The sequence below is a fragment of the Squalius cephalus genome, assembly GCF_949319135.1.
Source record: "Squalius cephalus genome assembly, chromosome: 2".
In the NCBI taxonomy this organism is placed as follows: domain Eukaryota; kingdom Metazoa; phylum Chordata; class Actinopteri; order Cypriniformes; family Leuciscidae; genus Squalius; species Squalius cephalus.
Window position 1 is genome coordinate 25,795,698 of NC_137123.1, and position 14,752 is coordinate 25,810,449.

The window sequence follows — 14,752 nt, forward strand, 5'->3', positions numbered from 1 at the left end:
TGAAAGATGCAATGATACAGCATAAGAGAGTGACAGATTGGCAGGGTTTGCCCTCAGGCCCAGGAATTTGGGAAGACTGCAGCATCATTGACTAGGGATGGGCACAAGTGCCTACGTACTCGGAAATGACAGCACTGATTGATCTTGATAACAACTGCATCTTTAAAAATGTCTGTTCTTAATATTGTGATCGTTTACAGTGCATTTTAGCAGTACCACACCATCTGATTGGTTAGAATAGGAACATTGTGTACATGGCGACATTGTTTGTGACAGGAATTTTCAAAAGCAACTAGACAGGACACATTTGATGTATTGGAACAGAACACGTGTCCTGAGGCACGGTTTTAAAAGTTGAACTGTTTTTAACTTGATACAGTGCCTTAAAGATGAGACCAATAATTGGCTGGTGTGATTGGACCTTTGTGTGCTAATATAAAGGGTTTTGATTGCATGTTCATAGAGGTGCACATGGTTCAATCAGGATATGTGAATGGTTTGGAGAAAATTTCCTAAGATGTTGCACAGTCATGCTAAAAATCATTTCATAGAATTTTTTTTTTCTTTTTTTTCTACGCCCCTCTTTTTTTCTCTCTTGTCGTTGAGAGGGTGTGATGACAGGGCTTTAGGAAGCATGTGATTGGCTAGTGGTTCCACATCACCATAGAGACATTGAGGGCAGAGGCAAGGGCGAGCAGAGGAGGGTCTTATTGTTTTGTTCATTGTGTGCCTCCTGTATGTGTTAGTCACCTGCTCTTGGTGATCACAGCATCATTAAAACGGCAAACTACTGTTCAAAAGTTTTGGGTTAGTAAGATAAAAAAAAAAAAAAGAAATTAATATTATATATTATACATATAATAATATTATAGCAAGGATGCATTAAATGTATCCAAAGTGAATGTAAAGGATTCTATTTAGAATAGAAGTAAAGATTTATGTTAGAGGTGTGCAAAATTGACGAAAAAAATAATATCTCTATTTTCTGGGATTTTGTCAGTAAGGATAATCAGATGATATTTTGCTGCGTGTGTTTATTGTGCTGGTACTTTGGCAGGTTTAGGACTGCCGTGGACAGCTGACTCCTGAAGTTTTTGTTATTCTTCATATTCTGTGCGGTGGTTGGTTCGCTTCAGTGACAGAAATAAAATTTTAGTTTAAATTTTTCATTCTTTTTGCATTTTTTACCATTTATAAGGGAATTTTTTCTTAATTAAATGTAACCTATGCATCATTTATTATGTCAAATTATTACATTTAATCAATAAATTCAGTTAGAACAATAAGCTTCTATAGGGCTGTTACCAATCAAATGAAATCCGTCTTTGCAATGCAGAGGAAACAGAAGCTGCATCTGAAGTGGATTTAGATGTATTTACACTGACTGTTTAATACAGCTCAGATGTGACATAAATGCATAAATAATGTTTTTATGTTTTAAAAATAAAATGTTGATATATGAAATGATTTTAAAAATGAAAAGATACTTTAAAAGGTACATAACACACACAGTTTTTGCCAATCTCATGTTAATCTTTAGTACCTATAGAGTAGTATTGCATCTTTTATATCTCCGAAGAGTCATTAATTCTATAGTTTTGGTTTTCAGATTTATAAAAGACAGATACAGCTGTACCGATTCTTTCCGAAAACAGTCAAGCTCCTGGAAGGCTTACTGTGGATGGAGCTAAAGAGTCACAAGCACGGAGTGGTTTTAGAATAAACAAATAGACACTTATGGTGGTCAGCTAAACAAATGTATTTAAACACACACAATACATCATTGCATTATTACTGGATAACTTTTGATTCACTACACGTTCGTGTTTAAATTCTATGCACTTGCACGCCAATTGCCAACAAAACTCAGACATTTGCTGCAGCTTTACTTACCGCCTGCGGTACTTACTTTTATTGCTGGAACCGCTCCATCTTTCAGTTTCAATTGATCTGCAAATCCAGCGTCGAACTGGGCCGACAACATTCATTACCAAAATGCCGGGAACAAACAAACACACTTGCACAATTCCGTTGATGCCCCGGAAAAACCAAATCAGCATATTAGAATGATTTCTGAAGGATCGTGTGACACTGATTCACTATTTTACTATATTTTTGGATCAAGTAAATGAAGTCTTGCATTGAACTACACTAACCTTTTCCACTGGTGGCACTTGCGCTACTAACTTTTTCAGTTACTGGCGCAAAACATGATTTGGTCGCACAAATTGTTTATAGTAAGCCGCTCTGGATAATAATGAACAATAATGAAACTGTATTGCATACAGATGTGCTTTTTATTTTACTTGCCATCTTTTAAACCACATGCCTTCTTGTTTTTGTTTTCTTTAACATTGGTTGGGATAGATTTACTGCAATAGAAAATACAGTACACAATAAAGTGCAAAATGGATTTCAACATGCTATGGTTGGCACAGATGGGCAGACTCCTGAACTCTTAAGTTCTTTCACCGATGTGAAAATTGTGGCCGATACCGATAATAACCGATATTAATATTGCTGTTATGACCGATATCGATATCTCTGTATAGAAAACAAATTTACTGATAATCAAATAAAGAGAAATTTTCCAAAACATTTTCCTTTTTTTTTTTTTTTTTTTTTTTTTACTTTAGAAATGACTTATGTTGGGCACCTTTACCTGTGTGCAAAATATGTCACACATGGGACACACATGCATTATATTGCATTGCATTGCATTGCATATAATGTGTGCTGGTCTAAAATTAAGAAACCCCTAGAAAACAGTAAAAAAAAAGGGAAAAAAACAAAACAAAAAAAACAGGTGTACAATAAAGATAGGCTACTTAATTTATTATTCCAATAACCAAATATGATACTAAATAGCACAGGGAAAAGAGCTTCTATTTGTGACGTGCTGTCTTTGCATTTGAACATTGCACATTTTAAACAGGACACGCATTAGCTGCATAAATGTTAGCCAATACAAACATATTTATAGAAAACAGTTGACAATGAATAGACAGGAGTCCAATAATAGCATAACGAATCACTTATTCTAAAAATAATATCAAGTAGGCTAAGTTTGACGAATCCGACATATAACGAGGGCTGTGTTGTAAAACGTCCGTCATTTAACGAATTTTAAAAACACGGATGGATAATACAATATGCTTTCCGACATTTTGACAGAAAAAAAACAAGCAAGAACAAAATTTAAACTATAGCCCGTCAATTTTCATTTTACAATCATCTTCTCTCTGTGTGCGCGCGCGTCCGTTTGTGTGAGAGAGAGAGAGCTCGCGAGTCGCGCAGATACAATGGTACGTTTTAATCTACGGTCGCGGGGCTGAAGCCAACTTGATGTGTTGAATGCTCAGAGCACGTTATAAAACGTATTCTTAAAATACACATTTCTGTTTTAATAAATGCTCATAGTAAATCATAGCATATGGCCTAAAACATAGGTACAAAAATAATCAGTGATACATTTGCGACCCATTAAAAATTTTGGTCGCAATGGCATTTCAAAAGGTCGCATATGCGACCATTTTGGTCGCAGTGTAGTTCCCTGTCTTGGAGAGCATTAACATCAAAAACAAAACTGCACCAACCCAAAACTTTTGAACGCTAGTGTATGTTGCCGAAATCATCTCTTACATTTATTTGTGCTACAGTGACATTTTTGAAAACATCACTTCTTGTTTTAAATACAATCCTAAATGCAACTTCTTTCTCTGTGAAGGATACATTTTTGAACAGAGCTTGTTAAAGAAGCTTCCTGAACTGTACTGCAACTCACCTGCCGAAGACACACTTAACGAATAGCTAAGACTGTACTGAACACACTTACAGACTGTTTCCAATGACTGGCGCAGATTTTAAACGCCAACTGAACACAACTGGCATGATCAGTCGTAAATATAAAATTACATTCATAATCGGCCTTAGGCCGTGTGTCCACTAAAGCGTTTTTAGCCAGTTGAAAACGCCTAGCTATGGGCGCTTGAGAGCGTTTTGCCAGCACAGCATTTTTTTTCATTTGAGATGCTTTGCTTGTTATGATACGGAATATCCGTGAAAGAGTTACTAGTATCTCATTTTGCACATATTTTGTGTTGATTCTATATTAAAATGTCGTTACAATGTAACTTATTTTCTCTGGGTCTTCTTTTACATTTATTTTGTTCCGTTATTATGCTTGTCATCTGTTGACGTTGAACAAGCAGAATGTGGCGGTTGGTCGGTGTGTTATTATTAGTCCCGCCCCTCCTCCACTGTGATTGGACGGTTGGGTAAAAAGTGACAGTGATGAGCGCTGCGTTTTACCCAAAGTTGAACATTCTTCAACGCTCAGGGCTTCAGCGTGAAAAAACGCTCATCGCCTCGTTACGCTCATGGCGTTTAAAAAAAACGCGGCGCTCGCTTTGAAAACAATTGGAAAAATACACTGAAACCACACCAGCAGTTCTGCTCCAAGACTCTCAACAGTGAATCCTTGTGCATCAGCATGATTTATGAAATTGTATTAATAGTTGCTGTGTGTGGGCTAGTGCTCATGATGGAAGTGAGTTATTTAGTGTAGTATATGTATGTGTATGTGTGAGATTGTGGGCAAGTGCATCTCTCAGCCCAGTGTAGGTGTGTGCTCAAATAGCCCAACAATTTGATGCTGTGGTGATTATACAATATTTCAACTGTTGGAGGGAAATTATTAATGTATGCAGAGAAATAGTGTTGTTCTGGCAACGGTTTTTCATTGTTTGATTCTCTTGTTTTACAGCGGTCTGGCACGCGGCGGCGTTACCAAGACGATGGCATTTCCGACGACGAAATCGATGGAAAGAGGACTTTCGATCTGGAGGAGAAGCTGCACAGCAGCCGCTTCAGCTCTGACCGAGTCAAACGCATGGAGGGCAAAGGTGATATATATAGAGTTGCAGTTCTTACGGGACTCATACGGGACTCGAGATATACATCATTATGGGGTGTGTAATTTAAATTTGCCTGTTTTTATTTGAATTTTTAGACCTCTCATATGAGTACGTGCAGAGATATGGGCTCCGGGACCCCATCATCTTTGAGAGACCTGATGGACTTGGCATTAAGTAAGAGATTGTCCTTTTTTAATCTAATTTTTCATGTAATTTGCTTTACTCTCTTACTGAAAAAAACCCCTTTTGAGTGTCTCATAGGCCTATGACTGTTTGTTTTTACTGTTGCTGTTTTGTGTCTTTTTCCTTCTCATATTTCAGGATCTTTATTTGAATCTAATCTACATTTGCTATGTTTCCTTTTCAGAATGCCGGATTCAGACTTTAGTGTGAATGATGTGAAGTTGTTTGTAGGTAAGTGTTTTTGTGGTGGAAATGATTAATTTGGTGATAAGGTGAATAAATCAGTGGTTCTGCTTTGGGATGCTTCAGCCTCTCCTCCCTGCTCATCTTTGTTAACAGGAAGTCGGCGGATGATTGACGTGATGGATGTGTCTACTCAAAAGGGCACAGAGATGTCAATGGCCCAGTGGAGGCGCTACTATGAGACTCCTCCCTCTCAGAGAGAGAAGCTTTATAATGTTATCAGCCTTGAATTTAGCCACACTAAACTAGAGAGCCTCGTCAAAAGACCTACCACGGTAGGTACCTTAACGCTTAGACGTGTCAAAAACACAAATATTTAGACCAGTCTTTGATAGGCAATTTTTTTTCCATGTTGTCACAGGTGGACATGATTGACTGGGTGGACAACATGTGGCCAAGGCACTTAAAAGAAAGGCAAAGAGATGCCACAAACTCTATCATGGAGATGCAATACCCCAAAGTGCAGAAGTGAGCATTTCTTTGATATTTCAGTATAGTTTATATTTATTCATGCTTGATCTCATTTCATCTTGTGAAGGCTTTAAAACAAAAAGGGTCTGTTCACCTATGGAGTTACCTTTGTGCCTTTTTTTAATGCAATCAAACATAATGTTTGAGAGCAAAAATAATATGTAATTAAAAAAACAAAACTCTTTACAGTGCAAATAAATCTTTGTTTTTCGTTTTGCAGTTTTCATCACGCATGCACAAATTTGCTCCCTGTTCTGCTGTCATTGTTTTCACGTCTAAAAACTTCGCTTGCGAGTTGAAAAGTTTTGGATTCCAGTGGGCGGTATCTAAGCACCAGAATGAAAGACCTGTTTCTATTGGTCTCTCTCGTTTAGCGCAATAATTCGGCCACACCCACTTTCCGGTCCCGCTGTGAGTCTGTCTCTGAGAGTGAGAGCAGGATTATGTCAGCCATCTGGCATCACAGAGTGCATTAGATAGAACTCAGGGTCTTAAAACACATTGTAATGCTCTAACGAAAAATACATTTTGATCATTTACAGTAACAATTTAATGGACCTTTTATGTAACTTAACATAATGCAGCTGAATAAGCCAAGTCATTTCGCAGCAGTCTTTCTCAGCCATGTTCAAGGGAGCGTTAAATATGGCAGTGGCTGATGACACACTAATGGCTTAACAAAATCCAAAGTTTTATTATATTTGACTGTACCAAGCTGTTTTTATGAGCTCTTGAACTCTACACAGGTGACGGTATAATCAGCTGCTCTATTGCACTTTCTGCCCAGTAGGCGCAGACTTTCTCAGCCATGTCCATTTGATCCTAATATACATTTGCTCACATTATTAAATGTATTTCTACAAAACAAAGCTTCTGGTGCATTGTTAAAATTAGCAGCAATCGGCCCAACAAAACTCACTTTAAAATATCTAAGAGGTTTTTAGAGCTTTGCAATAACGTCCGATTGTGATCTGAAGTGGAGGTAGAATGAGCCGAAATATATGACAGCTTTTTGTACTGGCTATTAAACCAAAGACCAGACATAACACTGGACCTTCAGCATTTCTCATATAAGCATTATTTATTCTTATAAAAATAGCTCAAATCACATGAAAAAAAAATACAATCAATGCATTTTTGTAATAGTCGATATATTAGCTTCATGTTTCATCTGTACAAACGTTTCTATCTGGTGTTTATGTATAGAGACAGAGGTTTACAGGATTTTTGTCATAAAAGGGTTATGCTATGACCATGTAATATGAGTGGAAGATCAGTAGTGAATCCTCTATCTGGGAGTCATTTGACCCGGAACAGATTCAGAGCGAGTGAGCGCTCATCAGATCTAGTAATTTAGTAGCCTAGAAATCTAGACGCACTCTAGCGGCAGCAAAATTTATTTTGCAGCCAGTGTGGTCTAGCAACTCTCCGTTGACTTTCGAGCTGGAAAAACTAAACTCAGGTCAGGCCAATCACATCGTGTATAGAGTAGGCGGGGCGGGCTTAACATAATGACGACAGAGATGCGATGGTTCCCTGCTACTTGAAAACAAAGAATGGCGGCTGCTGGAGAACAGCGGTCTTTCGAATCGGCTTTGGCCGCGACTCTGGAGGACTTGGAGTTAAGCTTTTCTTTGAGAAAAGAGCAAAGAATGGCAGTTAATTCATTTTTTAAAAAGGAAGATGTGTTCAGAGTTTTTCCGACTGGATACGGCAAAAGTTTAATATACCAACTAGCCTTCTTCGTTGCTCTGATTGGTTGTAGCGCTATCCTATTGCGTGCAGAGGGATTTTGAGAGACAACTGTTTATCCCGCCCCTCGGATTGAGCCGTGCCAATGGTGAGTTGCCAGATCTAAAATCTTGATGTAGATCTGGCTTGCCAGGCTAGTAATTTAGTGGAAAATTAATAGATATTACATTTCTTTTTAAATAAATATTAAGGAAATATAGGAATGCATCTATTTATTTTTTTTCAAAATGTGCACACTTTTGGACTAAATAATCAAATAAAATGGAGCAGATACAATTGAATATGTAGTTCTTGTTATTTCCTTTGAAATAACAACAACCAGTGGTTTGGTTTTGCATGTTTGATGTTCCCTCCAGACTCCAGACAGAATAAAATTACTGTTACTGTAACTCTTTTTTTTCTTTCATAAATCGAGGTCAATATGGAATCTAAAGTAAACAGGTCAAGAATAAAAAAGACTGTCATAGTAATAGCCTGCAGTGAATGTAAACAACAACGATCCCGGTAGCTAGAGATCTTTTAAAGTTAACTGGCTGTCTTGCTACATGCACTTCAGACTGTTCTTACATGGTTTATGGCATCAGACAATGAATTGTTGTTCTCCTTGATACAACCCTGCTATGTCAGACTCACAGTGGGACCCGTTAGTGGGTGTGGCCAAAATATTGCACCAAGTGAGAGAGACTGATGCTTAGATACTGCCCACTGGAATGATTGAAAATTGAAAACCCATTAGACTTGCAATGAATGACAGCAGAACAGATAGCAAATTTGTGCGTGTGATGATAAACTGCACAAAGAAAAATAAAGATTTACTAGCACCGCAAAAATTTAAGAAGCCTTTTTATTTGTAATCTATTTTTTAATTGCAATATAGTCATTTTTTCTTTCAAAACCATTTTGTTTTATTGCATAAAAAAGACACGAAGGTAATTCTATATTCACCTGGAAATAAGTCCTCTGTGTTGTTCCATTTTCTATCCTAATTATCTTCACGTCCCATTTCTCACACAGCTCTCTTTGTTCATTATTATATTTTAACAAAACAGTCCTCTTCCCCTATTTCAAATTTGCATGTTCTGTGTGCAGGTACTGCCTAATGAGTGTGCAGGGCTGTTACACAGATTTCCACATAGACTTTGGAGGCACATCTGTGTGGTACCACATATTGCGGGGCTGCAAGGTCAGAAAACATACACTACTGTTTAAAAGTTTGGGGTCAGTAAGATTTTTAAAATATTTTTGAAAGAAGTGTCTCATACTCATTAAGGCTGCATTTATTTGATTTCAATAAAATAGCTGTTTGCTATTATAAAATGTAATTTATTTACTATAGTCTTCAGTCACATAATCCTTCAGAAATCATTCTAATAAGATGATTTGCTGCTCAAGAAACATTTCCTATTATTATCATTGAAAACAGTTGTGCTGCTTAATATATGTGGAAACAGTGATACATTTTTTTCAGGATTCTTTGATGAATAGAAAGTTCAACTGCATTTATTTGAAATAGAACATTTTGTAACAGTGTGAAAGTCTTTTGTCACTTTTGCTCAAATGTAGGCATCCTTGCTGAATAAAATAATTAATGGTAAAATCTTACAATAAGGTTTGTTAACATTAGTTTACTACATTTGTTAACATGAACTAACATTGATAAACACTTTCACCTTAATGTTAATTTCAACTTTTACTATTTATTCAAATCAAAAGTTGTATCTGTTTTATATGATTATAGATTATTTAAATTTATATGAAGTCAAATTAATTGGTCCTGAACTAAAAAACTTGAAACTAGAAACAAAATCACTTTCACAGACCTTTAACTTGACTGTTCCAAGCTGGTGGAATGACCTGCCTATCTCAACCCGAGCCGCCATCTTCAAGAATCTGCTAAAGACACATCTCTTTCGCCAACATTTGACTCAATAATGCTAACACTTTCTATTAAAAGTGTCTATATGAAGAGTTCAGATGCAAAAGCCTCTAAGTGCCATCTGAAATTTTCTTATAGAATGATCATTTTTATCAAGCTTGTATATTTAAGTTCAATAATTTCACTTAAATGGCAATGCAAATTACCTATTAATTGTTATTTAAGTGAAATTACTTAACTTAAATATACAAGCTTTATAAAAATGATCATTCTAGAAGAAAATTTCAGATGGCACTTAGAGGCTTTTGCATCTGAACTCTTCATATATTTATCTATATCTATTAAATTAAAAAATCCTTGCTACGTGTGCTGCACTGGTCTAGCTGGGACTGGTCACGACATTTGCATATTGTTGCCCTATTGTTGATTTGACTGCTTCTATTGCTCTCTTCATTTGTAAGTCGCTTTGGATAAAAGCGTCTGTTAAATGATTAAATGTAAATGTAACAAACTAACAATAAACAGCTGTATTTGATTAACTAACGTTAACTTATGGGAACTTATTGTAAAGTTATTGAACAAATTTAAAAAAAAAATTGTTTCTCACTGACCCCAATGGTAGTGTACATGTGGTAATCATTGGGAAACGAGTTTAGCGTAGACACTTCAGCTCATTGATAATGCCAAATAAACTCTTGCGCTTTATATCTGATAATCAGTTTGCTGTCAAAATGCTTAAGATGTTTTTGGCCTAGATGAGCCTGATTGCATGTGTTTGCTACAGGTGTTTTGGCTAATCCCCCCAACGCCACAAAACCTGGAGCTTTATGAGAACTGGGTGTTGTCAGGGAAACAAGGCGACATCTTCCTTGGTGACAAGGCCACTGATTGTCAGAGGATTGAGCTCAAGCAGGGCTACACGTTCATTATTCCATCGGGTAAGCATGCACGCACATACACATTCATTTACGTGAAGAGAAAACTAGATTATTTTGTGTGTGGTTTTAGTTTTGAATGATTAGTTTAAGTTAGGGCTGTCACTAATGATTATTTGGTAATCACGTTATATAATTTATTTGTGGTATCAGAAACAGATCTAAGTGAGCAATAGCCTTTAAAATGACTTAAAATACACACAATAAACACAAGAGGCTATAATAATTGGTTCAAATAAAGCATCAAAAGTAAGTAATCCTATGGCTTTATTGAACAACACTTAAAATACCTAATGTAATATACATAATATAAACAATCCACGTATGTGCATTTTGTATTATAACAATGCCTGCAGAGGGTGGCATTGGCCTCGTGATTGTTGTTGTTACACTTTACAGCCTTGTTTAATATTGGCCAAACAACTTTTAATCAAATGTCTATTTAATCTTTAATATTTGGCAACTTTACAAAGAAATGCTACATCCACTGTATTTTCTTAAAGTGCCCCTATTATGGATTTTTGAAAATGACCTTTCTTGTAGTGTGTAACCTAGCTCTAAGTGAATGAAAACATCCTGCAAAGTCTGAAAGTGCACCATATATAAAGTTATTGTCTTTCAAAAGTAAGAGTTGACTCTGAGTCAATGAAATTAATCGTTTTTCAAACGAGTCATAATTAAGCCGTTTCACTGTGACGTCAAGACGAAACATTAGCATATTGCCCGCCCACTTATTGCGCGTGCAGACACCAGGGAAAACTTGAACCTCAAACCAGCAGCTGATTCCTGTTGATACTGGTCTGGATAGCATCATGTTGAGAAGACGCTGTGCTCTACAATGTGAAAGTAAAGCCAGTTTTTTTTCACTGCCAAAGGATGAGCATGTGAAGAATCAGTGGTTAAAATTAATCTTTACCACGATAACACAGCAGTATAATCCTAAACTTTTGCTGTGTTCCCTTCATTTTACTGACTACTGCTTCTCAAATCTCTGAGTTCAATGCAGGATTCGCAAACCGCTTGCTCTTGAAAGATGGTGTTCAAAATACTTAGTTTTGAGTTTATTGTGTAGGTCTCCTGCTAACTGGCTAACTCACATTATTACTGTCTTACTGAAATACTTCTGCTAATCAGTTGTGGGCCACTATTATCTAAAACTGTGTCTATTAATGCAGATCGTCTGTCGTTCTCACTACTTTGAGTAAAGATTAGGCATGGAGCAAGATCTGTTTTACCAACGTTATATCAGTCATTCACGCTAGAGCTCAGCTAATGAATACACTGTTATTGATAGTTTCCACATGTTCACCACAATAAATTAGAAACATACTCGGTAAATAAGTACAAGTAAAATAATCGGTTTGTTGATGGACATGCACTTGTTAATGCTGATGGTGAGGAATTACAGTTGCAACATCTCATAATGGACCTCAAACTGAGTAGTGTATCACTGAAACGTCCCGCTCGAGTCGTCCTTGCAATGGAGGTTCGGGTAGAATAACTAGTTCTTCCGATGTTTTATTATTGGACTCGCGCTCGCATTGATATGGTAAAATCAACGTCATTGTTCGTTACTGTGTTTAGTTTACGGTGTAGGAAGCCTCAGGACAAGCAGAGCTGACTTTATGGCAATGGCCGTTTTTGTTTTACACGGTAGACCATTCACAACAGACTGAGCCGTCTGGCCAATCAGAGCAGAGTAGCTTGAGATTGATTCATCTGACAAGTCGTTTGAAAATCACTGAAAGTCTGGTGATGTGCAAATGTATATTATGAGAAAATGTTTTTTGACCTTTGATTGATTTGCTTATTTAATTATTTTGATTTATAAATGAGAATGTATAACTCTTGAGTATTCCATTTATTATGTCTGTTGTGATGTTAAATAAAGCATTAAAAACTGAAGAGTATAAAGCCTATCACATATGCCCTCTTCAATAAGCCCAAAGATCACAGGTAAATATGTTTAGATGCCGGGAGAAATCGGCGTAAGGGGTAGAAACTTAGCTAAGTCGATCGGATTATGCTTAAGCAGTTTATGACTTTACTCCGATAAAGGAAAACGGGTTAATGCGTTTACAAGACCACATGCATTGTCGGGTTAAGAACGAGCATGTAAACAAGCTCACTTATTCTCTGAAATTGAAAGCAAGAACTGACCGAGCATTAACGGTGCATTCAGAGACGAGATGATTCTACCTCAACAAAAGCTGATAAAGGTAGCCTATATCAACATCTTAATTTAAGATAAACATCAATATTTCTTGTTTGAAGCTGCTTTTGATTTTCACATATGACTGATTTGTGCTGTGTTTGGACCTAAAGACTGTTATTAGGCCTGTATAATTTTAGTGATATTATTATTATTATTATTATTATTATTATTATTAATTAGTAATATTATGGAAACCCAAACAAACTGCACATTCAGAGCCTGAGTTCATGTAAAGCAGCTTTTACTGTGAACAGAGCCGCTCTGATTCACTGGATGAAACGTGTAACCTGCACGCACATAAACAGCCGTAGTGATTTCACAATAGCACTATGGTGTGATATATTGAGCAGCTTTAGAAAACGGTCTAATAATGCGGTTCAAGGATTCTCATCCGTGGAATGTGCAATTTCTGGTATTTTGCTGGTTAATAAACCTGGGTAAAGTGCAATTTAAGGATTTTTTTTTTTTTAAATAGACTATTTGAATTTAATCAAGGAATCATGACAGCCCTAGTTTAAGTTTTCTTAAATTACTTTTGTTTTGTATCAGGTTGGATTCATGCGGTGTACACACCAGTGGACGCGCTTGTATTTGGTGGGAATTTTCTTCATAGTTTTAACATCCCCATGCAACTGCACATCTCCAGCATTGAGGACAGGACAAGGGTGAGCCCAACATTTCACTGCAGTGGTTGCCATTTTTCAGTTCTTTTATAATCTCAAAAAGAACACGTCTGGGTCATATTTGATCCTAAGTTTAAAAGGTTAATAAGAAAATACACGATGCATTCGAAAAATGCATTATTTTGCTTTGTTATATTATCTTGATAACAGTAATCACTCATTTCCTCAATTATCATTATAAAAAGGGAAAATGCATAATTTTGTTACTTCAATCAAATTAATTGATATATTTCAATACTACAAATAATCATGGCAGTATTTCTTGTACTGAATTATTTTTATTTTTTTCTGATTTTAATAAAAACAAAACCTTTGTGTCCGGACAGGATGATTTTCCTAACTCCTTTACGGTAATGAGAATGTGATGTTTTTCCTCATAATTATTGGAAATTTGGTAGGAAAATATGTAAAAATTTTATGAAAATAATGTAACTGAAAATTGTAATGGTCTCTGGTTGTCCTCAGGTGCCTGCTAAGTTCCGGTATCCATTCTATTATGAGATGGGCTGGTACGTGTTGGAGCGTTATCTGTACAGCATGACCAACACATCACACCTCATCCCTGAGTTCCAGAAATACTCTTTGGGCATCGGTCAGTACATTAACAACATATTCACATCCACATAGATTTGCTTGTAATGAGCACAGGTCAGTTAAACTCTCTTTCTCTCTGATACTAATACACAGGTTTGAAGCAGGAAAGCTCGGGCTCTGAGGTACTAAATGGCCACACTAAAGAGGAAAGAGATGACAACAATGCTCCCTCTCCACCTAGTGGGCCAGGGGTGAAGCTTCACTTGACTCCCTTTGAGCTGGAGGGGTTGTGGAACCTGATAGGGAAGTTGGAGTCACTGCCCTCACACAAGAAGTGTGTGCCTTCAGGAATACACAATGCTGCTGCCCTGCTACACGACATACGGGTCAGAACTCACGCTCATAGTTTATTATGCTTTTGTTTTTTGGAAATGGTTATTCTAATGCACTTGCTGCCAGTGTTGTTTGTGAAGCTGTATCACAAGATATGTTATAAATGTGACTTGAGATACAGGATGTTATTGGAATTAGTTCATTTTAGGTTTTGTTTTATTCACACTGCCACTTTGTTCACTGAATGTCGCCAGTGGCTGGCAGTTAGGTCTCCAGTGGGCGTTCCCACTACTGGTTAGTAAAATGTAGGAATGACAGTCATGGATGTTATTCCACGTTTAGTTTTAGCTGCTAGAAAACTGATTCCTTTTCTACAACATTTTGGAGGCAAAGGACTAAATATAAATGAGTGGCTATTTATTTTTGGGGAAATCACAAGCGCCAGTCTACCCGAGTTCACAAAGCCAAGCCATTCATATCAACATATGTACACAGAGACATATAAATTATAGGAAAGTCGCTGACCGCTAAATTAACTTTCCATAACTAATGTTAAATAATGGAACCTTAATGTAAAGTGTGACTGAACAATAAAGAATCAGAACATATTC

General features: G+C 36.7%; 1 protein-coding gene across 18 annotated transcripts in view; it reads left to right on the top strand.

Annotated features, from left to right (window-relative positions):
* Nucleotides 1-14,752, top strand: part of kdm2aa (lysine (K)-specific demethylase 2Aa) — a 28,878-nt gene that overhangs the window by 5,744 nt on the left and 8,382 nt on the right. For 10 of the 18 annotated variants that reach the window (XM_079898489.1, XM_079898481.1, XM_079898490.1 and 7 more), the window contains exons 2-12: nucleotides 4,766-4,904; nucleotides 5,012-5,090; nucleotides 5,284-5,330; nucleotides 5,439-5,617; nucleotides 5,704-5,810; nucleotides 8,655-8,748; nucleotides 10,226-10,379; nucleotides 13,141-13,256; nucleotides 13,601-13,624; nucleotides 13,740-13,866; nucleotides 13,962-14,194. In XM_079898489.1, coding sequence (XP_079754615.1) covers nucleotides 4,766-4,904; nucleotides 5,012-5,090; nucleotides 5,284-5,330; nucleotides 5,439-5,617; nucleotides 5,704-5,810; nucleotides 8,655-8,748; nucleotides 10,226-10,379; nucleotides 13,141-13,256; nucleotides 13,601-13,624; nucleotides 13,740-13,866; nucleotides 13,962-14,194 — 1,299 coding nt within the window. The remainder of the gene's footprint in view (nucleotides 1-4,765; nucleotides 4,905-5,011; nucleotides 5,091-5,283; nucleotides 5,331-5,438; nucleotides 5,618-5,703; nucleotides 5,811-8,654; nucleotides 8,749-10,225; nucleotides 10,380-13,140; nucleotides 13,257-13,600; nucleotides 13,625-13,739; nucleotides 13,867-13,961; nucleotides 14,195-14,752) is intronic. The other 8 variants (XM_079898492.1, XM_079898483.1, XM_079898493.1 and 5 more) reach the window with 1 other exon arrangement.